The sequence below is a fragment of the Leuciscus leuciscus genome (assembly GCF_965113295.1).
Source record: "Leuciscus leuciscus genome assembly, chromosome: 3".
NCBI lineage: Eukaryota > Metazoa > Chordata > Actinopteri > Cypriniformes > Leuciscidae > Leuciscus > Leuciscus leuciscus.
The window spans coordinates 39,445,074-39,469,067 of record NC_138727.1 but is presented as its reverse complement, the minus strand read 5'-3'; the positions used below and the strand labels follow the sequence as shown (position 1 = coordinate 39,469,067).

Sequence of the window (23,994 nt, the reverse complement as noted above, 5' to 3'; positions counted from 1 at the left end):
CTATAAGAAATGGTTGGGATTCTCACATTTTCTCATCGCTGTGTCAAGTCATTACTGGGCACCACATCATTAACTGATGGTAAACCCATTTATTACAGCTAAAGAGTGATGGGCAAGGTGGAGGAGAGACAGATCAGGCTTTAGGACGGCCATGGCCTCGCAGCCTTTTTCCTTCCGCCCGTAGAGCTCAACACATCCATTTCTATGTCAAATCTTTGCAGAGCATTTAGGTGACAAAAGATGTAATAGATTTGAGGCACACATTGAAACAGCAGAGAAAAGCTATTTTATATAATCATCTGGAGAATAGAAAGCAAATTAAAATGTTTCTGTGGGAGCTTTTTTTAAAGATATGATGGGGGTACATTTGGATGTGCTGAGAATAGTTGCCATCCTGTCAGCTAATCTAAGATCTGTTGATTTTACCCTAACAGCAGGCTGAGGCTGGTCCAATACCCTGGTGTTTCTCTCAAGTAAATGCTGAGCAAAAAAAAGCTTAGTGGGCTTTTTCCCTCAAGGCGTAGGAGTTTTAGTCATGAGTTAAGGTAATCCGAGCAGATGCTGTTCACTTGCCCTTGTTTGCAGACTCCTGTGCCAATTAGCGGACAAAGCAGACTATGTGTGGCATATTTTCAACATGAGATTAATTCATATTTCACAGTGTGCAAAGCAAAGGAAAAGGCTGATCTTAAAATGATGGCAGCCATCAGAAAGCAGGCAAACCAACAGACGCATGCTAGCTTCATGTACGGGATCGTCACAGCTCATTGTCCTTGAAAATTAATCGGAATGAAATGACAAGCCTGGGGACTGCAATCCGCGGTGCACTGCAACAAGGCTCCTGAGCAGAATATTTATGTAAGCCTGGCTAAGTGGCAACAGATGATATCTGTATTCCAACTGGATGGCGGGACTTGAAATGTCTGTGATAAACAAGCCTGGGCAGACAGCATTATGAAATGTAAATTTAGCGGTTCGGGTTCAGAATTAGGCCAATGAGGGTGTGCGAGGGTGGGGCGGGGCGTGAGGGGGAGGAGAGGGGAGTCTCCTTGCCCTGGACTATATCTAAGCTTACATGTACTACTAGCTAACTGCTGTGACATATGGTGCGTGATGCCATTACCATGCTCGTTGCGCACAAGCTCATTTTTCAACAACCTAACAGCCTGAAAAGGCAATGCTTACACTACAATGCCATTTGGAACTCACACTGATGGTCCGATTGGAGCCTGGCAAAAAAACACATTCATCTCGCTCTGAGACCATATCAATATTGGTCTAGGATAGCTCATCGGCTAGTGAGAGTACCTAGTCATTGAAACTCACATAGTGACATGCTGTTCTTTATCAGGTCTCAAAAAAGAATGAATCATACAAATCTAGATTTAAGAAAGTGAAATGCCTATCCTGCCAATGAGAAGAAAAAAAAGATATATATAAAAGAAAGTTAAAATTATAAAATTATCCTCTTGTTTACGCAAGAGCTTCAACACATCAAAACCACAGGGAATTGACACACTGTTTAAGTCATTAGAAGGATATTAATCCCGCATACTAACAGTTTAAGTTTAAACCGCACACTAACAACAGTAGACGTTAGCACATATATGTTTCAGATGTATGCTTCATTTAAACTATAGTTTAAGCCCAGCCTCTCTTAAATATCAAATTGTCTCAGGCACAGAGAAAAGAGAGGGAGAAAGAAAGAGAGAAGGAAAGAAAGAAAAAGAGAGAGCGCATATTGAAGAAAAAAAAAGGGTGAGCAGAGAAGCACCAGGAGGAGGTGGAGGGAGGGGTGGAGGGAGGGAGAGAGAACGAGAGATAGATAGAGAGAGAGAGAGAGAGAGAGAGAGAGAGAGAGAGAGAGCGCGCCTGGGCTGAATTGTGAGTGGCTTACGACACTCAGTGAACAGAAGGTGTTTCTGCATGCACTGCCAGTGCACTAGTCTGCTGCAAGGGATCGAGCATCTCTCGCCTCCCCGTACACGGTGCCTGCCTTCAGCCTCAGCATCTACAGCCTCCGCAGCCCACTGGAAATGAGCTTCACACAAAGAAGACCTTGCAGAAGATTTGAGTCTTACTAGAAACACCATCATTGATCTTTGGATATCACTATACAAACAATTAAAAAGGAAAGGAAAGGAAAAAAGAGAGCTATATGATGCAGATCACACAGCTTTTGCATGAGTATAATTGTGAAGAAATGACCACTGACAGAATGCCAACGAGCTTCACTCAATGTACATTGTACAGGTCAGTGATCACTTTAGGTTATGGATGGTGATTTGCGACAACAGATCGGGAGTCTTTGATGAGAAGGAAGGAAGGAGAGGGAGCGTGAGAGTTTGGAGTGGATTATTCCCTCCTTCGTGCGCATTTTTCCCCCGCTCATCTCTCCCACAGATCGGCGCAGCAGTCGATGCAGAGCAACGACGGAGAGAGGACAGCGCTCATGCATGCAGTCCGGGAAACTTGCACTTCCTCCCAGCCTGCTGAATGCCACTTGGATTCGTTCTCTTTTTGGCTCTTTCACACGAGGAGAACTAAGACATTGTAAGTCTGCCAGGATCTGGTGTCCGATGAAAAGGAGGGGGGGCTGAATTTGTACCACACTGGGGTCTTTTTTAGTTTCGCACATAATTAGTGTCGGCACAAAGGGATCAACTGAATAGAGGTTGTCAGCCTCTGGAAAGGGGTGAGTAGGCATCCTTTCATGTGAGATTGATGCTCGAGGAGTGCATTTTTTTACCTCCCTGTCTCTCTTTTCCTTTCTCTGATCTAACATGAGCAAAGTGACTTGTCGTTTATTTGTCGTCGCTCTTCTCTTTTCAATGTGGCAGGATTTCTTGAATCTTTAAGTGACAAATCACCATCCATATTCTCTATAAATATATATCAAATGAAAGGGGAGTTACAAATCACAATGACCAAGATCTGAAAGATTCAATGGACTTTTTCTCTACGACACTGCAGGATATTCATGCTAATGGATTTCCTTCTAATTGGTCTGTACCTAAAGTGGCCCCTAAGGAAGCCACCTGGGCTGATTCTGTGCTCCCTGGGCATTGTTCTGAAAATAGTTCCGTTGGTGGGGGGGAGCTGTCCGAGGCCATGTCGATGCGACAACAAGCTGTTGTATTGTGAGGGGCTCAACCTGACTGACATCCCTCAAAATCTGAGCAGCGCCATTGGTTTGTCCCTGCGCGAGAATAACATCTCTGAACTGCGGGAGGGGAACTTTGTGGGCCTGTCACAGCTTACCTGGCTCTACTTGGATCATAACAATATTGAGATAGTGGAGGAGAGCGCCTTTGAAAGGCTGCGAAGGGTTAAAGAATTGGATCTGAGCACCAATCGGATAGAGAGCCTGCCCAACGGGACCTTTAGACCTCTGCCCAACCTGCGAATATTGGATTTATCCTATAACAAACTTCAGTCCTTAGAGCCAGACCTTTTCCATGGCCTTAGGAAGCTTACCAATTTACATTTGCGCTACAATGCCCTTAAATTCATCCCTGTGCGGATTTTCCAGGATTGCAGGAGCATGCAATTCCTGGATCTGGGTTACAACCAGCTGCAGAGCCTGGCACGTAATTCATTTGCTGGACTCTTCAAGCTCACTGAACTGCATCTGGAGCACAATGAATTGGTGAAAGTCAATCTGGCCCATTTCCCCCGCCTCATATCCCTGCGGACCCTCTACATGCGAAACAATAAGGCCACCATTGTGGTCAGCACCCTTGACTGGACCTGGGACCACTTGGAGAAGATTGACTTCTCCAATAATGAGATTGAGTACATTGAACCTCATGTGTTTGAAAGTGTGCCCAACCTTAACATTCTTATGCTGGACTCTAATAAACTAACTTACATAAATCAGCGGATTTTGGACTCTTGGAATTCCCTGAGCAGCATTTCTCTGTCGGGGAATGACTGGGAATGCAGCAGGAATGTCTGTGCCTTGGCTTCCTGGCTTAGCAACTTCCAGGGACAACGTGACAGTGGCCTGTTGTGTGCCAGCCCGGACATTGCACAGGGTGAGGACATTCTGGATGCTGTCTATGCTTTCCAGTTATGCGAGGACAATGTGGAAGCAACCACACAGTCCTGCACCGCCACCAGAAACCAGGCCAAAGGCTTCATATACGATGGCCCAACGAGAAATCCGTACGACCTGCAGGATGTGGAGGGTGGGGAAGTGGTGACCAACTCCTTAACAGTGACTGCATCCGCTGATGACCTGGAGAGTACCATGCAGATTCACAAGGTGGTGACAGGCACCATGGCCCTCATTTTCTCTTTCCTGATCATGGTCCTCATGCTCTATGTGTCCTGGAAATGTTTCCCAGCAGGCGTTAGGCAGTTGAGGCAATGCTTCACCAGCCAGCGTCGCAAACAGAAGCAGAAGCAGACCATGCAGCAGATGGCTACTACGTCTGCATCCGAGTACTACGTTGACTACAAACCCAACCATATTGAGGGGGCACTTGTCATCATCAACGAGTACGGCTCTTGCACGTGCCAGCAGCAGACATCTCGAGAGTGTGAGGTGTGACATTCCACCCATGTTGTTTTTAAAAGTCAATGGTTTCAATGACTGGATGGATATGGAACACACTTAAACTTGGCACCTCATTTAGCTGCTCTCAGGAGGAAGCTACATTTCTGGAGGGCAAATGGACTAAAAACAGGGATTTAGTGCTGGTTTCAACAGCATCAAAGCCTTGTGGGAGAATCTGACTGTGAAACCTGTGTACTTGATGCAAAGGATGTGGAATAATTATGCTGACCTGTCCTGGCTTCTCTTGTGAAGAGTGGATATTTGAGCTTTAATGTGTCTTTCTACTTCAGGATATTATAGGACTCTCTAAAGCTACCAAGGACATCCACAACAACATTTTTACTGTGGAAACAAACATATGAACAGACAAAATCGGAGAGGAAAACAACAAAACAAATAAACCCTTAAAGAAATAAAAGATTCTATGTAAAATATGTTAACAGCAGAAATGCAAGAGTAGGGATAAAAATGCAAGATGTTATCCTATTTCTTTTGTAATCTATGGAAAAAAAAAAGAGGAAAATACAAATGTTTAAATAAATGAATTGCAATTCACAGTAACCATTATTGCAGGTGAGTTGGAGGGTTGCTTTTTTTTGTCTGTGATCCCGGGGAAAGATGTTCAGAGAGCTCTGCAGTATTGCAAGATGTAAATAAGCAGGGCTGCTGGGAGCGCTTCACTTCATTTGAAATGTTAAGCCTCAGTCTAAGATTCAGATCTCCTCGTCTCTCCCCGAGATACAATCACTGTGCAAAGCTTGATTGCTATGGCTGTTGCAGTTGCCCCCCTTGTAACTATCCTGAATAGATTAAGCAAACTAGCAAAAACAAAACAGGCTGACGTGGTTTGATCAAATCTCACATGATAAAGTCAAACATTTGTGTGCTGTGCAAATAAACAAGACAAGGAGTGTCTAAGACCTTAATTCCTTCACTGTTTCCACAGACTTCAGAGACAAGACATAAAAAGCGCCTCAACCGAGGGGTAAAAATCAGAGTGAGGGGAGGCCTTAAACATTTAAATTTAAATGTACTTGAAATGGGGTGTGATTAATAATCCATGAGATTTTTTTTCTTTTGTTACCCAAAAAAGTTTCGCTGATTAAAGATGTATATTTCATTGTGGATTTCTGTTTAAATGTGACATTACTTTAAAAGGCATCCTGTGGTCACCCGTTGTTTTTGTGTGAGTGATCATCCTGACAGATTGTCAGATTGTGTGCATCCCGCATCAGTTGCTGTTGAGCTGGTAAAAGCACAGGGCCTTTGAGAGAAGGTACAGGCTGCTCCCTAGTGTTCACACCAGCAGCAGAGGAAGACAAGATACCGCAGCAACAAGCCCTTGCATTTCTCTTGCCCAGGCATTGTATGTGTTCGTGTATACACCTGTTGCTTATCTATATGCATTCTCTAAGCTCAGCTCAGGATTACTGCCACAGTGTAAAGTATCTGGACTAAACAACAAAAGCAGGTTGGTTATAAATAAGGGAGATCTCACTTTGCATTGACTGTATTGTCACCTCACTCACTTGGCTGTTATAATAATAGATCTGTTTAGTAAGCATAGGGGACATGCCACTGTGAAGTTGGAGTGTGTGTGAGGTACAACGTTTGTGTGAATGTATGTGTATGCATTTCATTTGACTATTTAAGTGGGTGTGTGTGTGTCCTGTCCTGAAAAGGTGGAATTGAGTTTGTTCTGACCAGCTGCATGTGTGAAGTTATAATAATTTATCATGTATGACTGGGATATGCCTTAAAGGGAAAATGTAAGGCTGAGCAAATATTTTTACAATCAAATCAAACAGTTTTATTATGGATTCCAAAGTCCCGCCCCATTTGAATCCTTTAATACTTGATATAAAACTGTTCTATTTTCAGCACTGTATTTGATGCGTATATGAAGCTAAGCCAAGCTAAACCAATAAAATGTATTCCTACTGTTGTAAATGATAAGCATTGTGACACGCTTTGCCCTTTCCTGATTAATCTAGTCATGCTGTTTTTATTATTATTAGTTTTTTGTTTGTTTTGCTGTTAATGCTTGTTTTCTGTCAATGAAGATGTTTTTAAGATGCTGATGCATTATCCAAAACTTCTGATCTGACACTCTTTGGACTACAAACTTTCTACCACCCTTTTTAATTTCCTTGCGTTGAATGATATTGTTCGTGACATATTTTGAAGCAAACCCCTAATTATGTACACTCCAACGTGTGGTTGGCTTTTTAATGAATCCTCTGGAAAGTATTAAAAAACTAAAAAAAAAACTCTATTTGACTGGCAGATTCCTAGCATCAAAACAACGATGAAATGACAGCATTGTTCCCCGTATGGCCAGCAAAAAAATGAAAGAAAATAAGGCAGTTGGTGGTTGGAATGAGGGAAACAAAAACATGTCATTCACTAACAATAGCTGTTAACCATACCAGCGTCAAGGTAACAGGGGAAACAATGGAGACATAGAGTGAGTTGTTTGATTTCATTCACCCTTCTCTTCTCTATAGCACGAAGAACGAATTTAAGCCCTGCTCCAATCAAAAAGCTTCTGTGGCCTATTTTTAGCCCTTCTAGCTTTGTATCAATATTGTATGTTTGTCATTTCATCTTGGCACTGCTGGGAGTTGTTTTGAAGTCCCCTTTCCCTGAATTATTATTATTTTCTATTTTTCTTCACAAGAAGCAAATTAATATTTCAAGTGGCGGGAGTTTTTTTTTAGTTTTTTTATCTGAATCTCTCTCCTCCTCCTTATGCTGCTTACAAACCCTTGGCCAACTGCTCTGACAATTAACTAATAATTAATACCGTTATTGATGAGGCTTGAGGCAGATTGATATGGATAACTTTTATGCAATTACAGACTTTCTTGCTTGTTATTTTTTCAGACAAACAATCCAAAAAACAATAATAATTTGTGTTGGTGTTGACAGAGAGAAAACGAGGTGTGTGTGTGTGGGGGGGGGGGGGGGGTACTGTTTATACAACAATCTTTTATTGATATTTTGGCTAATTAGTGTGGGGAGTTCTTGGCTATATGCCCAGTACTATCAGAGAGAGAGAGAGAGAGAGAGAGCAATGGTCGATCACTAAGACATGGATTCAAGCAGTGAGAAAAGGCATGAGCCCTCTGATCAGTGGGAAGGCAGTTGTGCCAAATGGAGGGGGGCGATATATTAGCTTTTGACCTTGTTAGCCTGAGCGACCATGTGTGTGTCTGTGTGTGTGTGTGAGTGTGTGCTACATGCAATTAGCAACTGATTATGAAACTCTCAAATGAATACTATGGGTTGTAGTGTTTACATGTTGTACAGAACTGAGTTGAGGAGGGTCAATACTGGTAAACAAAGCAAAATGGTGAGATGCTACAAATACCTAGAGAACAAAAACAAATTCTCAAACTATGCAAATCATGTGGGTAAAGAATATCGGAACAGTCTCACAGACTTAAAGGCACAATGTGTAATTTTCGCCGATAGAGGTCGCTTATTCAAAACAAAAGCGTAGCTTGATGACGCTGTGAAAGAGCGTGGAATCATGGGAGTTGTCGTCTTTATCTTTACAGCCTATGTTAGAGTTACATTTGATCACTTAAATGAACATTATTTTATTTAATTCTAATGAAATAGCCACGAGTGCTGAATTACTAGTCATACATGTCATTTTATTTGACAAATTGGTGTTTCCATGGATTCTACAGAAGTAAAACCGCAAATCGAGGGTAAAGCAGATTTGATGTCTTTGACAGGCGACGCAATGACACGGGCCGTTACACTGGTTAAAATAGCTGATTTATCTGGTTTTAAACATTTGGGATAATGTAAGTACACGTCAACAAAATATATAACATTGTTCTAGTGGTTTTTGGTTATATTAATCCAAAAATCTTACATATTGTGCCTTTAAGTGTGTACATAAAATCAAACTGTTTGACTGACTGCAACATTACAAGATTGTATCCTATAGGAAAGAAAAGGTCACAAACTATGCTCAGATCAGTGTTAATTTAGTATCATTGAGATACTATCATAGTTTTTATTAATATTTTGAAATAGTTTTTCTTTTCTTTTTAAAAATTAATTTTGTTGTTTGTCTGTCATTATTTTATGTCTATAGCTTTTCATTTGTATTGCAGTTTTAGTTATTTTAATTTAATTTAATGAAAACGAGAAATGTTTCGTTGGCAACTAGATATTTTTATTTTATTTTGTTTCTTATTTTAAGTTAACTTTGCTATTCAAGTAACACAAATACTGTCTCCAATCAAAAAGCAGATGTTTTAAAATGAACTATTATGAATTTAAACTATTATAAAATTATTTCTCAACATCTCTATACATCTCAACTGTTTCATTTCTGTCCATTTTCATTTCTCCTAGGGAACATCTGAGAGAAAATGTATACTTAAATAAAACAGCAGAAACATTGTCTAAAAAAAAAAGCAACATATTTTCCTTTCAATCCTGTGTATTGACATCTAATCTTCAAAAACCTAATAAACCAGACCACGTTTTCCAAGATTGCATTTCATAAGAAGTAAGGAATGGCTTGCATAAATTCATAGAAGGTCGGTGATATGGGAAAACTAGATTAAGTGTCACGGTATCGGCATACATAAAAATCCAGATATTTCATCAGAGCCTCTTGATAGAGCACCAGATGCTTAACAAATTAATTAACCTTGCTTGCTGTCTCTCAGTGTTGATTGAATGCCCCTGTGTGCCATTCCCTGCCTCTGGTCTCGCATAATAAAACACCCACACATAAACAGAAATCCTGCCAAAACGCATAAGACTGACCGAGACTCTAGAAGAGGACATTACGAATCTACACAAGAATTGACTATTGGTTCCCTCGCTGACTCATAAATGTATTTAAGTCGATATCATCCTCAACATTTGCAGTATAACGTTGTAGTAAAGAACTTGCTTTTATTGGAATATGAGTAAACTGAGCAAGATGGCTTTATCATCCTCCAACTCATCATTATAATTACCAACATCATCATCATCATCATTCTTATATGTGCATCTGCATCACTGCCGTCACATTAACTGTCGCCGCAGGGGTATTGTACCATTTTCAAAATGTAACCAAATCATTAAAATAACTATATATAATGAATGTATACAATTTCAGATAAGACTAATTTGCATGGCTTAGCTTTTAATGCTCATTTAAACAGATATAAACGCCCACGTCTTTATTCACAGATGCAGAGACATTGAAGTGAGTGGGAAGAGGACATACATATACATATGTGTATGTATATATATATATATATATATATATATATATATATATATATATATGAAACGACACATGACGGCAAAAGGCGGCTGATCCGCTTGCAGTTTAAGTCATACCTAATGTAAACTGCCAGGGCGTTACAATAATGAATAATATGTCTCTAAAGTCAGATATCATATGGCTGAATGGTAATGCTCAAGGCTAATGTTCAGCAACATCTGCTCTCACATTTGAGACAGTCGTAGGGTGGAAACAATGCCGATTGTTATTTTCTGCAAGTTAGCGGAATATCTCATGGGTCGCACCCAGCGCACAGCTCGCTGTTCTCCATTTATGCAGATTTGTGAAAAATATCTGAAATATGAGAAAACATTTGGTACTTATTTGCTGACCCTGACAGTGACTTTTCCCAGTAACCCTTGAGAGACAGTGTTACCTGAGAGCACTTTTGATGGTTACCATGCGAGAGAGAGAGAGCATTGCACTGTAGAGATCAGTGCATATTAATGCTTTGCAGTCTGTATCTAAAGATAGAGAGAGATGTGGCACAATAAGGAGGATCGATAAACTTCTTCCCTCTGAGTGTCTGTCTATATTTATCTTTCCTTCTGTATTTGTGTCTAAGCTATATACACACACGGTGCACATATATAATTACTGACATAATGTAAACACCAAACACCTAAACGTAAATTCCAAGGTGAAGCTGTTTCAATCATGTGCAACGTTATTGTTCCTTTAAAAACAAACTGTAGAGTGGTGCAGTGATGAAGTATTTTTGTAGACCAAACCAGAAGTCAGCATCACCTTTGTTCCCTCAACAAAAACCCAATAACATTTTTCCATTGGCTTTTGGATTATTGTAGAAAATAACCTGTGACCAACAAAAGTTTATGATTCTTACACAGACATTAGACATTAGACACTTAGACATTATTTCAGGCATGTAATAAAAAAACAAAACAAAAACAACAAAAAACATTGACTTCAGGACGATGGAACTGGGAGTGTTCAAATAACCCGCATAGGTTTTGGCCTCCAAAAATGCATCATCCCTGCAGCTCTCTTTTACATATTGTATAATTATGGGATGGATGGAATGTGTGGTTACCAAGCAACTAGCAGTTCAATTTGCAATATTCAGAACATAAGCCCTGCTATCCTGTTTGATTTAGATTCTTACAATTTCACATAACAGTCTCTTACTTACAAGTAACAAATTTGCCTCAAGGACCCATAAGCTCTGCAATGTTTTTTTTAGTTTTTTTTTACCAATATTTTGTATTGTAGGTTAAATCTTTTAAAATCTTCTCATAAAACACTGGTCAGTGGACATGGCTTTAAAACGTTTGCAAACTTGAAACACATTTGTTCCAATATACAGTAGAAATTAAAACTGTCAATATCTCTAATCTCTAACTCTAATGTTTAATGTGGGTTTCAAGCGACTTGGCTTGCCATTAAAGGAATAGTTCACTTAAAAAATACATTTCTGTCATCATTTACTCACCCTTAAGTTTTTTTTTTTTTTTAAACCTGCATGAATTTCTTTCTTCTGCTGAACACAAAGGTAGATATTTTGAAGAATGTCGGTAACCAGTTGATGTACCCCATTGACTTCCATTGTAGGGAAAACATACCATGGAAGTCAAAATAAATATCTTCTTTTGTGTTCAGCAGAAGAAAGAAATTCATACAGGTTTGAAACAACTTGAGTGTGAGTAAATGAATTGTCATTTTTATGTGAACTATTTCCACATGTATGCCGAATTTAGCAATTTCTCTAGAAAAATAAAGGATCCGATATCAATATTACTGAAATATGACTGACAAAAACAACTTCCTATACCTGTTGGACTCTGCTAATTGCTATATTTGAGGATATATATATATATATATATATATATATATATATATATATATATATTGCTGATTTATCTATTATGTGACAGCTGCATATCTATTCAGTGTCTTGAAGTGCAAATGGTAGATTATGAGATTCAAAGTGACAAAAACTAAATAAACCACCTGATATATGTGTTTGAACAGCTGAACACTCTCTACTCTGACAGAATGAAAAAAGAAACCTTGCAGAGCAGTCATTTCCGCAGTAATTCCTCTGCCCCACGGGATTTCAAAAACGCTGCACAAAAATGGGATTAAAAGGGAAGCATACAAAATCTTGATTGCGTTGAGAAGGAAAATGAATGCTGCAGAAAAAAAAAATAAGCGTAGCGTCAGTTCTGGCTGTTCACTTTAGTCAAGCTCGCATCAGCTGACTCTCAGCTGATCCGCGTCTACCTATGGGAATATGATGCATATCACCGTATACATATATAAGCTCCTTCAGTATTATCAGCAGCTATCGCGTTTCTCAGGAGCTAATTACCCTCCTCCATCCCCAGCTCCTCCTCTCGTCAGTCAGGATTTGACATTCTGATTCCCCTTGAATCAGAATCAATTCTCGAATCATGTTGTACTTTAAAAATCTTGAATTAATGATATCTGCAATACATTCATGTTGGTTCTGTTCTGTTTACCCTAAGGGGGGTTATTGCTGCTCGCCCTGCTCTTATCCATGCTAAGTTGCATGGATGCAGAGGGAGCTCTTGCCCAGAGCAGAACCATACCGCCAATCCTAGCTGTATGTTAATTGTCAATCATATTTGACGATAGTGGTCCTAACAGAAACCTATCTAACTATTAATATGGGTTTTTCAATAACAGATAATGATACTAAACATCATTATGTATATATAGAACCTAAGATGAACACAAAATAGCCAAAGTGAACAAAACACATGCAGTTCATCGACAATAAAATTAAATCTTAATTGTCAATCAGATGTCGGTAATATAATTTAAAATTATACCGTATTTTCCGCACTATAAGGCGCACTTAAAAGCCTTTAATTTTTTCAAAAAACGACAGTGCGCCTTATAATCCGGAGCGCCTTATATATGGATCTGGCGCCTTATATTAATGTCTGTAAAACAACCGCTGACTTAAACCTTTTGTTTATACTTTCGCCTGGCACCGGAGCGCGAGCCTCCGCTGACTGCGCGCGCACCTCCCCAAACAGACGAGGCATTTATACTTGACGCAACTGTTTTGTTTTAGAATTTAGACTGAACACCAGACCATACAACTGATTTAGACGCGCAAACTGGGTGCCGGTGTGATGAGATGTACTAATATCCGTCTGCTCGGGCAGATTCGGCTCAAAGTCGTGCATCTTCGGATGCGGAGGCGCGCGCGCGCTGTCACAATGACGTCATTTTGCCGCGCGCGCGCCTCCGCATCCGAAGATGCACGACTTTGAGCCGAATCTGCCCGAGCAGACGGATATTAGGTTTTTTATTACCTTCGCGCTCATGCGGACGCGTCGAGTATAAACAAGGTTTTACAGCTCAGCCACTTGTTTTTTCATATTTTTTTGCAAGTGGTAGATCTTGGTTTACATTTGGACTTTGGATGTGATCTTAGGCTTGAAAAGGTTGGTGACCACTGCATAACGCAAACCCAGTCAAACGTTTGACTGCAGTATCTTCTGTTCTATGCGCCTTATAATCCGGTGCGCCCTATATATTAAAACAGTTCTAAAATAGGCCATTCATTGAAGGTGCGCCTTATAATCCGGTGCGCCTTATAGTGCGGAAAATACGGTAATTATAATTTAAAATTTATAATAAAAAAGTGACTATAATATGCAGGAACATTTTGGGGTAAAATAGCCTATTTTTAATTATTCAAACCAATTCCTTTAGTACTGTATTAGTATTTATCAAAATGTTTCTCACATCATCTGCCATCTTAGATTTATCTTCCACTGAGCGTAGCAAAATGCATTCTGGGATTGCCTTGTCTACAAAGGATATATGTAATGCTGGCTTTTGAATTTGGCTAAAAGAAGATATCTTACGAGACAGCATAATTAAGCTGCCTTTTTTTTAACAGGCTTCACATCAGTAGCACAGCTATATATGTTGCTTCCAGGAAGTTCACTAGGCTTTGTACATTATATAAATCAGAATGAATCATTCTCTGAATCAACAACGAGGAACAGCAGTGAAGTATTGTTTAGATAAATCAAAACATATATAACATTTGTGCTATATGCAATGTGTGAGCTGAAAGTCTCTTTGTGTGTTATATATGGACCTTTTAAATATTCATGATGAATTCTGCAAGCATTATGGCATGCTAATATGTTGTTTCCAGCAAAGAAAGCTTAAAAAAAAAATAAAAAAAAATTAAGCAGTGGATTTGAAGTGAAAAGGTATCACTTATGTAGTTAGTGTCAGCACAGATGCACGTCCACATAAAGAGAGAGAATTATTACATTTATCACTGACTATGACAAACACCCTGCATCTTTCTTCTAATTCTTTCATCCAAGATGATCAACTAATTTCTGAAGTAAAAAAAAAAAAAAAAAAAAAATTCTAATAAATGGAACTGACAATCTATAGGACTGCTGGACAGCTTAAAATCCATGAATCCAGGTAGATTTAAGAGGATTTTTCACTATCAAATACAGAACATGAAAGTAGCAAACAATTATAGAGAAGGTAAACCAGCAACACTTGGATTAGAAAATGTAAGCTATATTTAAACTGATATGAAGTTAATGTTGAAGTTAAAAGAAAATAAGTGAAACATTCCAGAACATTCGTTGAACTGTTTAAATAACGTTTACGTTTTCCAATCAACAAGTGCTTCTCAATATTCATGAACCTATAATAGAGTATGTATTCAAGCAGGAATAAGCCACATAAAACATCATGGAATAATTTAAATATAAAGGGCTTACCTATTTAAGAAGAGTTTGGTATGGAGACACGTTCAGGAGACGTTCAGAACAGCAGGTAGAGGTGGAAACACAGGACAAAAGAAAAAAGAAAAAAAGAAACATGGTCAGAATGCAATACTTTAGACTAATGAAGCTACTTAATGGAGAAGCTACATGGAAAAAAAATAATAATAATAAAAAAATATTTCGAAATTAAGTTTTAAATGTGTTTTTCCCCCCCAAAAGACCTACAGTATATAATAAAACCAATACACATGAAACCAAGCAAATTTCAGTCACTATTTGACAATACTGTGGTACAATAAAAGTCATGTTTCTATAAAAGATATGCAGTTGCACCAGTAAACCTTTTTTAGAATAATGGGTGGATCGGTGGATGGATGGATGGATGAACAAACATGCACATACTACTAGCTACTTGATCCCTCTTAGCAATAGTTACTTATGTATTCATGTATTTATTACAAGTGCAGACTTAAGATAAAATATATATCAGGGCAAGACTTTCCCAAATGCTGCCAAAAGCATAACAAAAGAGAACAAAATAACGCAGAGCAATCCTTCAAATGGATTTGTGACTAGGCTGCATGATGGTGAAAGAACGAGGATGAGAAAGACAGACAGAGAGACAGAAAACCTTGTGCAGCAAGTGAAGATGAAACAGAATAAAGAGGTGTCAAAGGCCCGTGGTGCTGTAGTTTAGACAGATAGTACTTTTCAAGCTCGGGCCCCTGACAATCCTTAAAGCAAGTGTCTATGACTACATTTATGTGTTCAAAAAATCAACACACACATACACTTAAGGCACAAATAGCATTGTTCTTGCTGTTCACTCTTTGAACTCTGTCCTTATCCTTTTACAAAACATGGCATGGCAAAAAAAAAAAAAAGAAACAAACAAAAAAGAAGAAGAAAAAAAAACTGGTTTGCTACGTTACAAAATGGCTGCAGTGGGAAGATCACTAAAGTCCTATGCTTTATACAACTCCCCCAGACACCCCCCCCCCCCCCCTTTTTTTGAAATCCAAGAGTGCAAGTTTCGTCATCACACCCCTCCATATAGTTGCCTCGGCTGTTGACAAGAGAGATGGAGTGTGTTGTGCCAGTGTGTGTCCTCTGCAAAGCACCTGATTACATTCATGGAGCCAAGAGGAGATTTATGAATGCAGACTCAAGCAAAGAGCGGCCCCATTCGCACTCTAAATAATGGCAGGGCGAAATATCTTTTTTTTCATTTCCATTCCCTGTGTCCCAAACTACTGGCTCAACTACCCAAATGAATATTTACCCCACTGAGTTTATCTATCCACTTCGGGATACCATTCAGAGGATTATTTCAGTGCAAAGGACGCTGGAGGCGACGGGGCCAGATGCGTGGTTGGTGTGGTGGGGTGTATTTGGCGTTTGGTTTGTAGTGTAGCCAACATCCCCTGCAGAAAAACACAGTTTATCCTCTCTAATGTAAATATTGAACAGGTTTCGGACCAGAGGGAATAACTAATGTTAATGAATGGGGAAACTCTTAGCTTAGCACACTTTATCAGAGCATAAGCATGCTGTCCAGGCTCAGAGGCGGCAGATAAATTGGAGGGAGTTTGTTTTAAAACAGATGAATTGGGCGAGACCACACTACGTGCAACATGATCAGTCAGTGTCAGCTTATGTGAGTCAGTCTGCTGTAATAACGTTAAACTGGCGCGGTGTTCTGCCAAGCCATAATGAGATCCAAGGCAGGACTCCAGGAAAATGGCTGAATGTAGACATATACGCATAGCTTGACATGTATGATCTGTGTGTGACAGGAAATGAAAGAAGGATTTGACATTGATGGTAATGCATATATATATATATATATATATATATATATATATATATATATATATATATATATATGAGCCACTGCTGTGTGTCATGCCCATACGAAATCCGCAGAAAGCTTCAAAGATGTCACGGAAATAGACCACATATTATTCACAAAGTACTACACATTCCCCTCCTTTTGTGTTTTTGTTTATTAAACATTTTGAATGCTTTCTGCTAACAATAAGAGTGTAGGACTTAAGCCCTCATTATGCTTCTGCGTCAACTCCACGGCGTAGCTACGCCGTCACTCCAACGGCGTCGTGACCGTTTTATGGTTCTGCGTCGGGTTGCGTTGCATCGCGGTGCATTTCACCGCCAGAACGCTAGGGGGGTGGTGTGGTTCGCGAATCTCTTTCCTAGTTTGTTTTGGTTCCATGCGCCGGTTCCGCTTTTTCATTTCCGACAATGGCGAGCGAAAGAGAGAGAGTGTTGTCGCAGCTGGAGCTAATCAACGTTGAACAACAAATGATTTTATTGCAAATGTTTAATCGTAGAAGAAAAAGAAGACGTCAGCGAAGGTGGTCTGTACGACCAGTGCACGAAGACAGGGGAAGGATTGGCGAATTTGTTACGGTTGTTCGACCGCTGAGGGACTTGGACGAAGTAATGCACTTTAAGTATTTTCGGATGTCGAAAGGTCGATTTGACGATCTTGTTCATCGTTTAAAGCCGTTAATACAGCATCAGACTACACACAGTATGCCTATTGACCTCGCTCAGAGACTGGCAGTGACTTTAAAGATTTTATCTTCGGGTGCAAACCAACAGATCACCGGGTTGGGCTACAAAATGGGTTCGACCACGGTGCCATGGCAGGATAATGTAGTGTCCCGTGGCAGACTTGGTTAATTACTTGATATCCATGATGTACCCGTGAACATTGTATTGTAAATAAACAACAAACTTTTTTTCAAAACAAACATTGATTTGATTGATTGAAGTTTATTTCTAGCAACAACAAAAAAAGAAAAGAATATATATAAATATATACATATACACTACCGGTCAAAAGTTTTAGATCGGTAAGATTTTTAATGTTTTTAAAAGAAGTCTCTTCTGCTCACCAAGGCTGTGTTTAGTATATAAAAAACAATAAAACAAAACATATTTTATGACAATTTAAAATGACTGTTTTCTATTTTAATATATTTTACTCCGGAAATGATGTATAATCTGACCAATCACAGCCCCTGCGGTCTGCGTCACCGCGACGCGTAGTTACAATTTTTTGGAGGTGCACGTCAAGCTACGGCGGAGGGGTCGCGTCGAGGTTCGCGTCGACGCAGAGGGGTCCGCGGGGGTACGCCGTCGATTCGACGCAGAAGCATAAAACAGGCTTTACTCTTTGTTTTACCATAAACAATGAGTTAAAAACTAAATGACTTTAAAATAAATTAATGCAGATTTTGTCACATTCTCCACAAAAAAATAAGTTTATATTAGAAGTTTAGAAGATTATTTGTGACTGATCATTTGAGTGGAGATGGATGTGTCATTACACTGAGATGTACTGTAATGAGTAGAGCTAGCAAAAAAAAAAAAAAAATTGATTTCTCGATTGTAATCAACTTTCATTTTTATGAACCAATATTGATTCTTATATATATATATATATATATATATATATATATATATATATATATATATATATATATATATATTGTTCTTTAATATTTGATGTATGTTTGAATAAAATGGAGTAGGATTTACTTTGAAATACTTCCCCCAGAACTTGGTAGTGAATTTCACAAATAATTAGAAAGAAGTAGCAAGTAACATACTGAACTAAACATAGAATTCTGAAGTAGAAATGTATGCATTCATTTATTTATATGTATTTGATTATGTATTAACTAACCACTAACCCTAAACATGATTGTTGGAAACTATTTAAAACTTGAAAACAACTTAATTTGTTTCACTATATGATCCACTGTATTTGGGTTTTAAATTGTTTTTATTAGTTTTGATCAGATTTATTGGATAGCAAGACTTTTATTTTCACTACAGAAGTAAGCTATTTTCTGTGTATGTGCCATCACCGACTGGTCAGCCACATTCTAGACTACTACTGCATATTCTCTTCCCATGAATTAGCTGTAGTATTATCATTTAGCATGAATGGTTCTTTGTGTGATGTGCTGGATTAATTCGTATCACAAACAAAAAAACAAAAAACCCTAATCACTTGTTTGAGATATGACCAAACAAATGTGTGTGATAGTGCTTATTTGCAGGCAACACAGGTGTGAATCAAGCTTGGATTATTCTCATAATTTGAACTGTACAATGTCAAAGTATTTACAGCATCTTAAATATTGACCCATTTACATCCAAAACACTTGAAAAACCTACAAATGTCTAATAACACTTTAAGGTTAATATAATATTGAATAATGAAATAGTCAATTTCATTTACGATCAGTTGTCACATGATTCAAAAGAATGTGAAGACTTTATGATGTTGTTAATGCTGGTAATGTCTCTGCCAATGTTAATCCAATCAAACATAGACACTTTATGTACAGATAAATACAAAAATCGACAATGGCGCAAGTCTCTGTCTGCTCAGAAAATGTGGAAAACAAACTGCATATCTTGTAATATTTTTCACATCCTTTCAACCAAATAACATTTGCATCATGATCTTATAACGTATTGGAAAGAAATTAAATGTAGCCTGAAACCTAAAGTGGACAATAACTCTGAAGCAGTGAGGATGAATTGTGAAATGAAGCATAGCACTTTGTAGCTGCTTCAAGGGAGATGCCTCAGAGTATACTTGTCAACTCCAGAGACTGAGCAGAATGCAGCTGGAGGAAATTGGCCAGGAAATTGGTGGAAAAGAGACTTTTCTCTATCGACAAAACAACTCTATCTTGTTCATTTTTTTCTGAGCTCCATTCAGACTGTTCTCAAAGATACAGTCATGCTGAGGACAGTAGGTGTCCGCAGAGGAAAATATCAGTCAAATATGTGTGACTCGAACTCTGACATTTAGAGGACGCGACTCATGCTAACAAACATAAGTCTTGCACACTTATCATAAATTTGAATCTGATGGAACAAATAGATCTGCTGCACTTCCCCCATGGTTTCTTGAAGTACCTTAAAGGGTTCATGGCATGAGAAATCAAATTGTCCTTGATCTTCTGACATATAGAGGTCTTTGTACCATTAAAACACCCTAAAAATGTTATAGCTTAAAAAGTACTCAGTACAAAAAGAGCATTTATGTAAACAAGCTGGACATGTTTGATATTGTGGGATTTGTGAATTCACACATGAAAATATATTTGCATATCACACCCATATACACCTGATACAAGCATCAAAAGCAACTAGGACACATTACAATCACTGACACTGTCTACAATGGATACAGTACAAAGGTGCCTCGTCAATTTCAAATATTCTATATGCGTTTCAGCTACTGCCAAAGACAGGACAAATAGAAGAGCAAAGGGACAGTTGCTTTGATGTGCCCTGTTTAAACAGCATGCTTGCATCTGTACAGCCTTCAGAAGTACCCCAGCGTATGGAAAATTACATGTGTCAGATAATTATATGTTTGTTCAGAGCATTTGACTGCAGATTGCTTTGTATTCAAGGGGCCCTATTTTAACGATCTGAAACGCAAGTGTCAAGCGCAATGCGCAAGTAACTTTGTGGGCAGGTCTCGGCGCTGTTGCTATTTTCCCGGCGGGATAAATGCCTCTTGCGCCCGGCGCAAATCTAAAAGGGGTTGGTCTGAAGTAGCTTCATTATTCATAGGTGTGGTTTGGGCGTAACGTGAAATAAACCAATCAGAGCGTCATCTTACATTCCCTTTAAGAGCAGGCACGCTTGTTCTAAAGCGGATTCCTATTATAACGGCGGATTTGCCAGGCGCGCGCCAGCAGCGGTTCACAGCCGAAGAGACCGACGTTCTCGTCAGGGACATTGGGGATGGAGAAACCCACCCAAATTAACTTCGGTTAAACAGGCGTATGATAATTTGGGTAAATGTGTAAGCTAGATGTATGCTTTTATAATAAATTGTCTATCTATCTATCTATCTATCTATCTATCTATCTATCTATCTATCTATCTATCTATCTATCTATCTATCTATCTATCTATCGTAATAATGTATGATTTGCAAAAATGAAAACTGCTGCTTCTGTGTAGATGAGAGAATCAAAGTGTATGCGCGTTGTGCACACGCTACATTGATTATGGCCAATCATGCGCCCTTAAAATAGCATATGAATAACTTGCACAATGCACCACTGACTTTAAACTATTTTTTCCTGGTTAGTGGCGCAATTGTTTTCTAAACCTGCAAAATAGCATGAAGGAACGTTTGTGCCGGAACACGCCTCCTCTTTGCGCTGAACCGCCCCCGGGAGCGCAAGTGTATTTCCTAACTTACCGACGTGCTTCTGTGCAAAATAGGAATGATACATGCGTCGGTGTACAAAGTCAATTGCGCTGGGTGCAAGATAGGGCCCAAGGTGTTATGGAGAGTTTGCAAAGAAAGTTTTGTTGAAAGATGAAGCAGCCAACTGTATAGGATCTGAGAGCAACTAAATTGCAAAGCGTAAGTTATAAATTGTATAAAGCTTTGTTTGTAAATTACTGTTGTATATGGATAATGCTCTCCCATGCAACTGCATTAACCAATCACAACAATGCAATTTACTGACAAGACTGAAGGGAAATTACCCTAAAACGGATCATTTCAGAAACAGGACCAGAAAGATTGAAAATAAAATTTTTTTTGAATATTTGACTTTTTTGTATAAAACTTTCATAACATTATATGATTATAATGTATAATGATAACATTATAACCTCATAAGAACATATTACAAAAAAAAAATTCATTCATTTCACTTTAAAACAACCACTTACAATAGCAAATGTTTCTGATTTTTAGAATTAAACAGGCTGTTCTTGTGATGTTCTTTATATGCAAATGGCCTCTGTTATGATTGACTAACCTCTTTGAATGAAATGAGTTACAATGTCCTTACCAAGTTGCTGAATATTGAAAAGACACTGGTATTAGAGAGCTTCTACTCGACCCAAGCCCACATTTATGTTTTATTTATGTTTTCATTTTAAAATAAAACAGTGTACAACAATCACTTGATCTTTGAGTCAGAGCAGGGAATCCATTCATTCTCGCTCCTGTTTTCTATGATATGACCCTTGTAACTCTCCTCAGGGACACTAAGCTATCAGAGCATGTTAGTGTGACCACCATCAAACAAACCAAATGTGGGACGATTATAAGTTTGTGTGGGACAATGTGGGACATATTACCAACACTAAAACATAACCTGAAACTGTTATATAATATCTTTCTAACTTAATAAAAACATTTGTATTCTGCCTTTCAGCTGATAAAAAATTATTTGTTCTTTAGAAAACAACATTACATCACAATGTAATATAACATGTTTTTAGTTTACATGTCATTTAAAGGCACAATATGTATTTTTTTTATTTAAAAATATAAAAAATCACTATATCTATGTTATATATTTTTTAAAGTTGTGTATTTACATTATCCCGACAGTTCCAATTAACTTCTAAATCCAGATAAATTAATATTTTAATTCGAAGACACGGACTGTGTCTTTATTTCTGTTTTGTCGCCGTCAATGCCGTCATATCCGTGTTGTCTCTGGTTTCCGCTCGTGCTGCCATGGCAACCAGAGCTATGAACCAGAGCCCTCTGATAGTAACCAAACTGACGCGGACAACTGTGTAGTTCGCAATGTCTATTTGCACGCTGTTGTTGTTTCGTTCAAACATTATGGACCATGGCAAGCAGACTTTGGATAAAAAAGGAGAACTAAACCGAGAATCAATATCAGCGCGGTGTTTTCGAGATGTCGAGTGCTCCCATGGACACTATATAGACGAGAGCTCCACGTCCGAGACTTCGACAACTCCTACATGTATTTTATTAAACAGGTGAGCACATTTACATAAAACTAATCAAGGTTATATAGTTCAACAATGATACAATTTTAGAATATGATCTGTATGTTATTCTAATGTTGATCTAGCTAGCTTACTGCTAGTCTCATACAGACAAACTAACGTTAACACATACATTTCAACACATTCAAATGCAGTTTAGAGTGATAGTGTAATGTTAGACCAAGTGAAACAGCGCAGCGTTACCTCTCAAGTTTAATTTGTCTAATAAACTGACCTGTGAGTAGTAATTCTGCGTGTAGTTCGGTAGAATGAAATGTCCATATTCCTTTTATATCCGCGGGACTCGCATCGCGTTTGGAGCTGATAGCTGTCTCTTAGCAATCCCGAACTGCTTCATATCACAGTCATGATAAAAGCATCGATGTATTCAGTAATCCATATACATTATTAGATCGGTCGGCTTGACGTTGACGACAAAATCCATAATTCATAGCAAATGTTGCGTCATCAATCTACGCCTTTGTTATTGTAAATAGGTTAGCGACCCCTAGTGGAGAACAAATCCCATACTGTACGTTTAAATTCAACATCACTGAGACCAAAGGCAGCAGGCATCATGCAGATAACTATTTTTGAAACAGTTCTGACCAAGTCCAACTAAAATCCAACAAAATAAATAATGAACAAATAAAACAACATGAAATTATAGTCTTATATATTAAACCAAAAACTTTAATATTTTTTAGAAAGGATGTGAATTAAAACAACCACATCAGGCAACAAGTTGATCAATTCTGTTACTTTAATTTAATTTACCAAATTATCCATTTGTTTTCTGACAGGGAACACATGGAACGAATCACCGCTCCACATTTTGATTGACAGCCGTCACAACAAGTGACCGTGTTTACTTCTGACGAAGCACTGTTAAATATAGGTGAAAAACTACGCCGCAAAAAGAATAAATAAAATGCTTTCTTAAAAAGGCAAAAGAACGCATGCACGTTTTCTTAATATGATAATTTAAACCAACAGACTGATGAAAATGCTGGACATTTTCTCAATATGCGACATGCGGGACAAGGGGTGAAAATGCTGTGCGGTACAACACAAAGTGGGACGGATGGTCACCCCATATGTGCTACACCTAACCAAAAGTTTGGTGCCTCATTCACTGCCAAGAAGAAAGGTCAGATTGACACATTCATCAAGTTCGGTCTACCCTGTCTGAGAGTCTTAAACCCTGTCTGAATCTTAACACAGATGTATGCATGTTGCACTCAACGCTCAGACCCAAGAGCTTTACCTGTTACATACAAACACTTAGTGTCATGTTTGACTGAGCTCTCTTTTTATGGTTATGTGGCAGCTGATGAATGTTTTCCGCCTCTTCTTCATGCTAAACAATCACTTCATCCCTCGCTTGCACGCCCTCCTCCTCTGGTTTCACTCACTTGCCGCACACCCTTCCCCTCTCGCTCACGACAACTGGATGGCAATGGATGGAAAATGCCGACAAAAGTGTCTGGCTCGGCTGAGTGTGAGAACCTTGCCTGCGGGTATGGCCATGT

At 38.7% G+C, this 23,994-nt stretch overlaps 2 protein-coding genes across 2 annotated transcripts in view; one reads left to right on the top strand and one right to left on the bottom strand.

The window, feature by feature from the left end:
- Nucleotides 1-23,994, bottom strand: part of ctnna2 (catenin (cadherin-associated protein), alpha 2) — a 535,329-nt gene that overhangs the window by 167,771 nt on the left and 343,564 nt on the right. The window lies entirely within an intron of this gene.
- lrrtm1 (leucine rich repeat transmembrane neuronal 1) lies at nt 1,870-7,484 on the top strand. The gene has a single exon (XM_082165565.1). It carries the CDS (start codon nt 2,981-2,983, stop codon nt 4,553-4,555), a length of 1,575 nt encoding a protein of 524 aa, XP_082021691.1. The 5' UTR covers nt 1,870-2,980; the 3' UTR covers nt 4,556-7,484.

Coding starts and splice junctions, on each gene's coding strand:
- lrrtm1 (XM_082165565.1), top strand. CDS start 2,981: ATGCTAATGGATTTCCTTCTAATTGGTCTGTACCTAAAGTGGCCCCTA.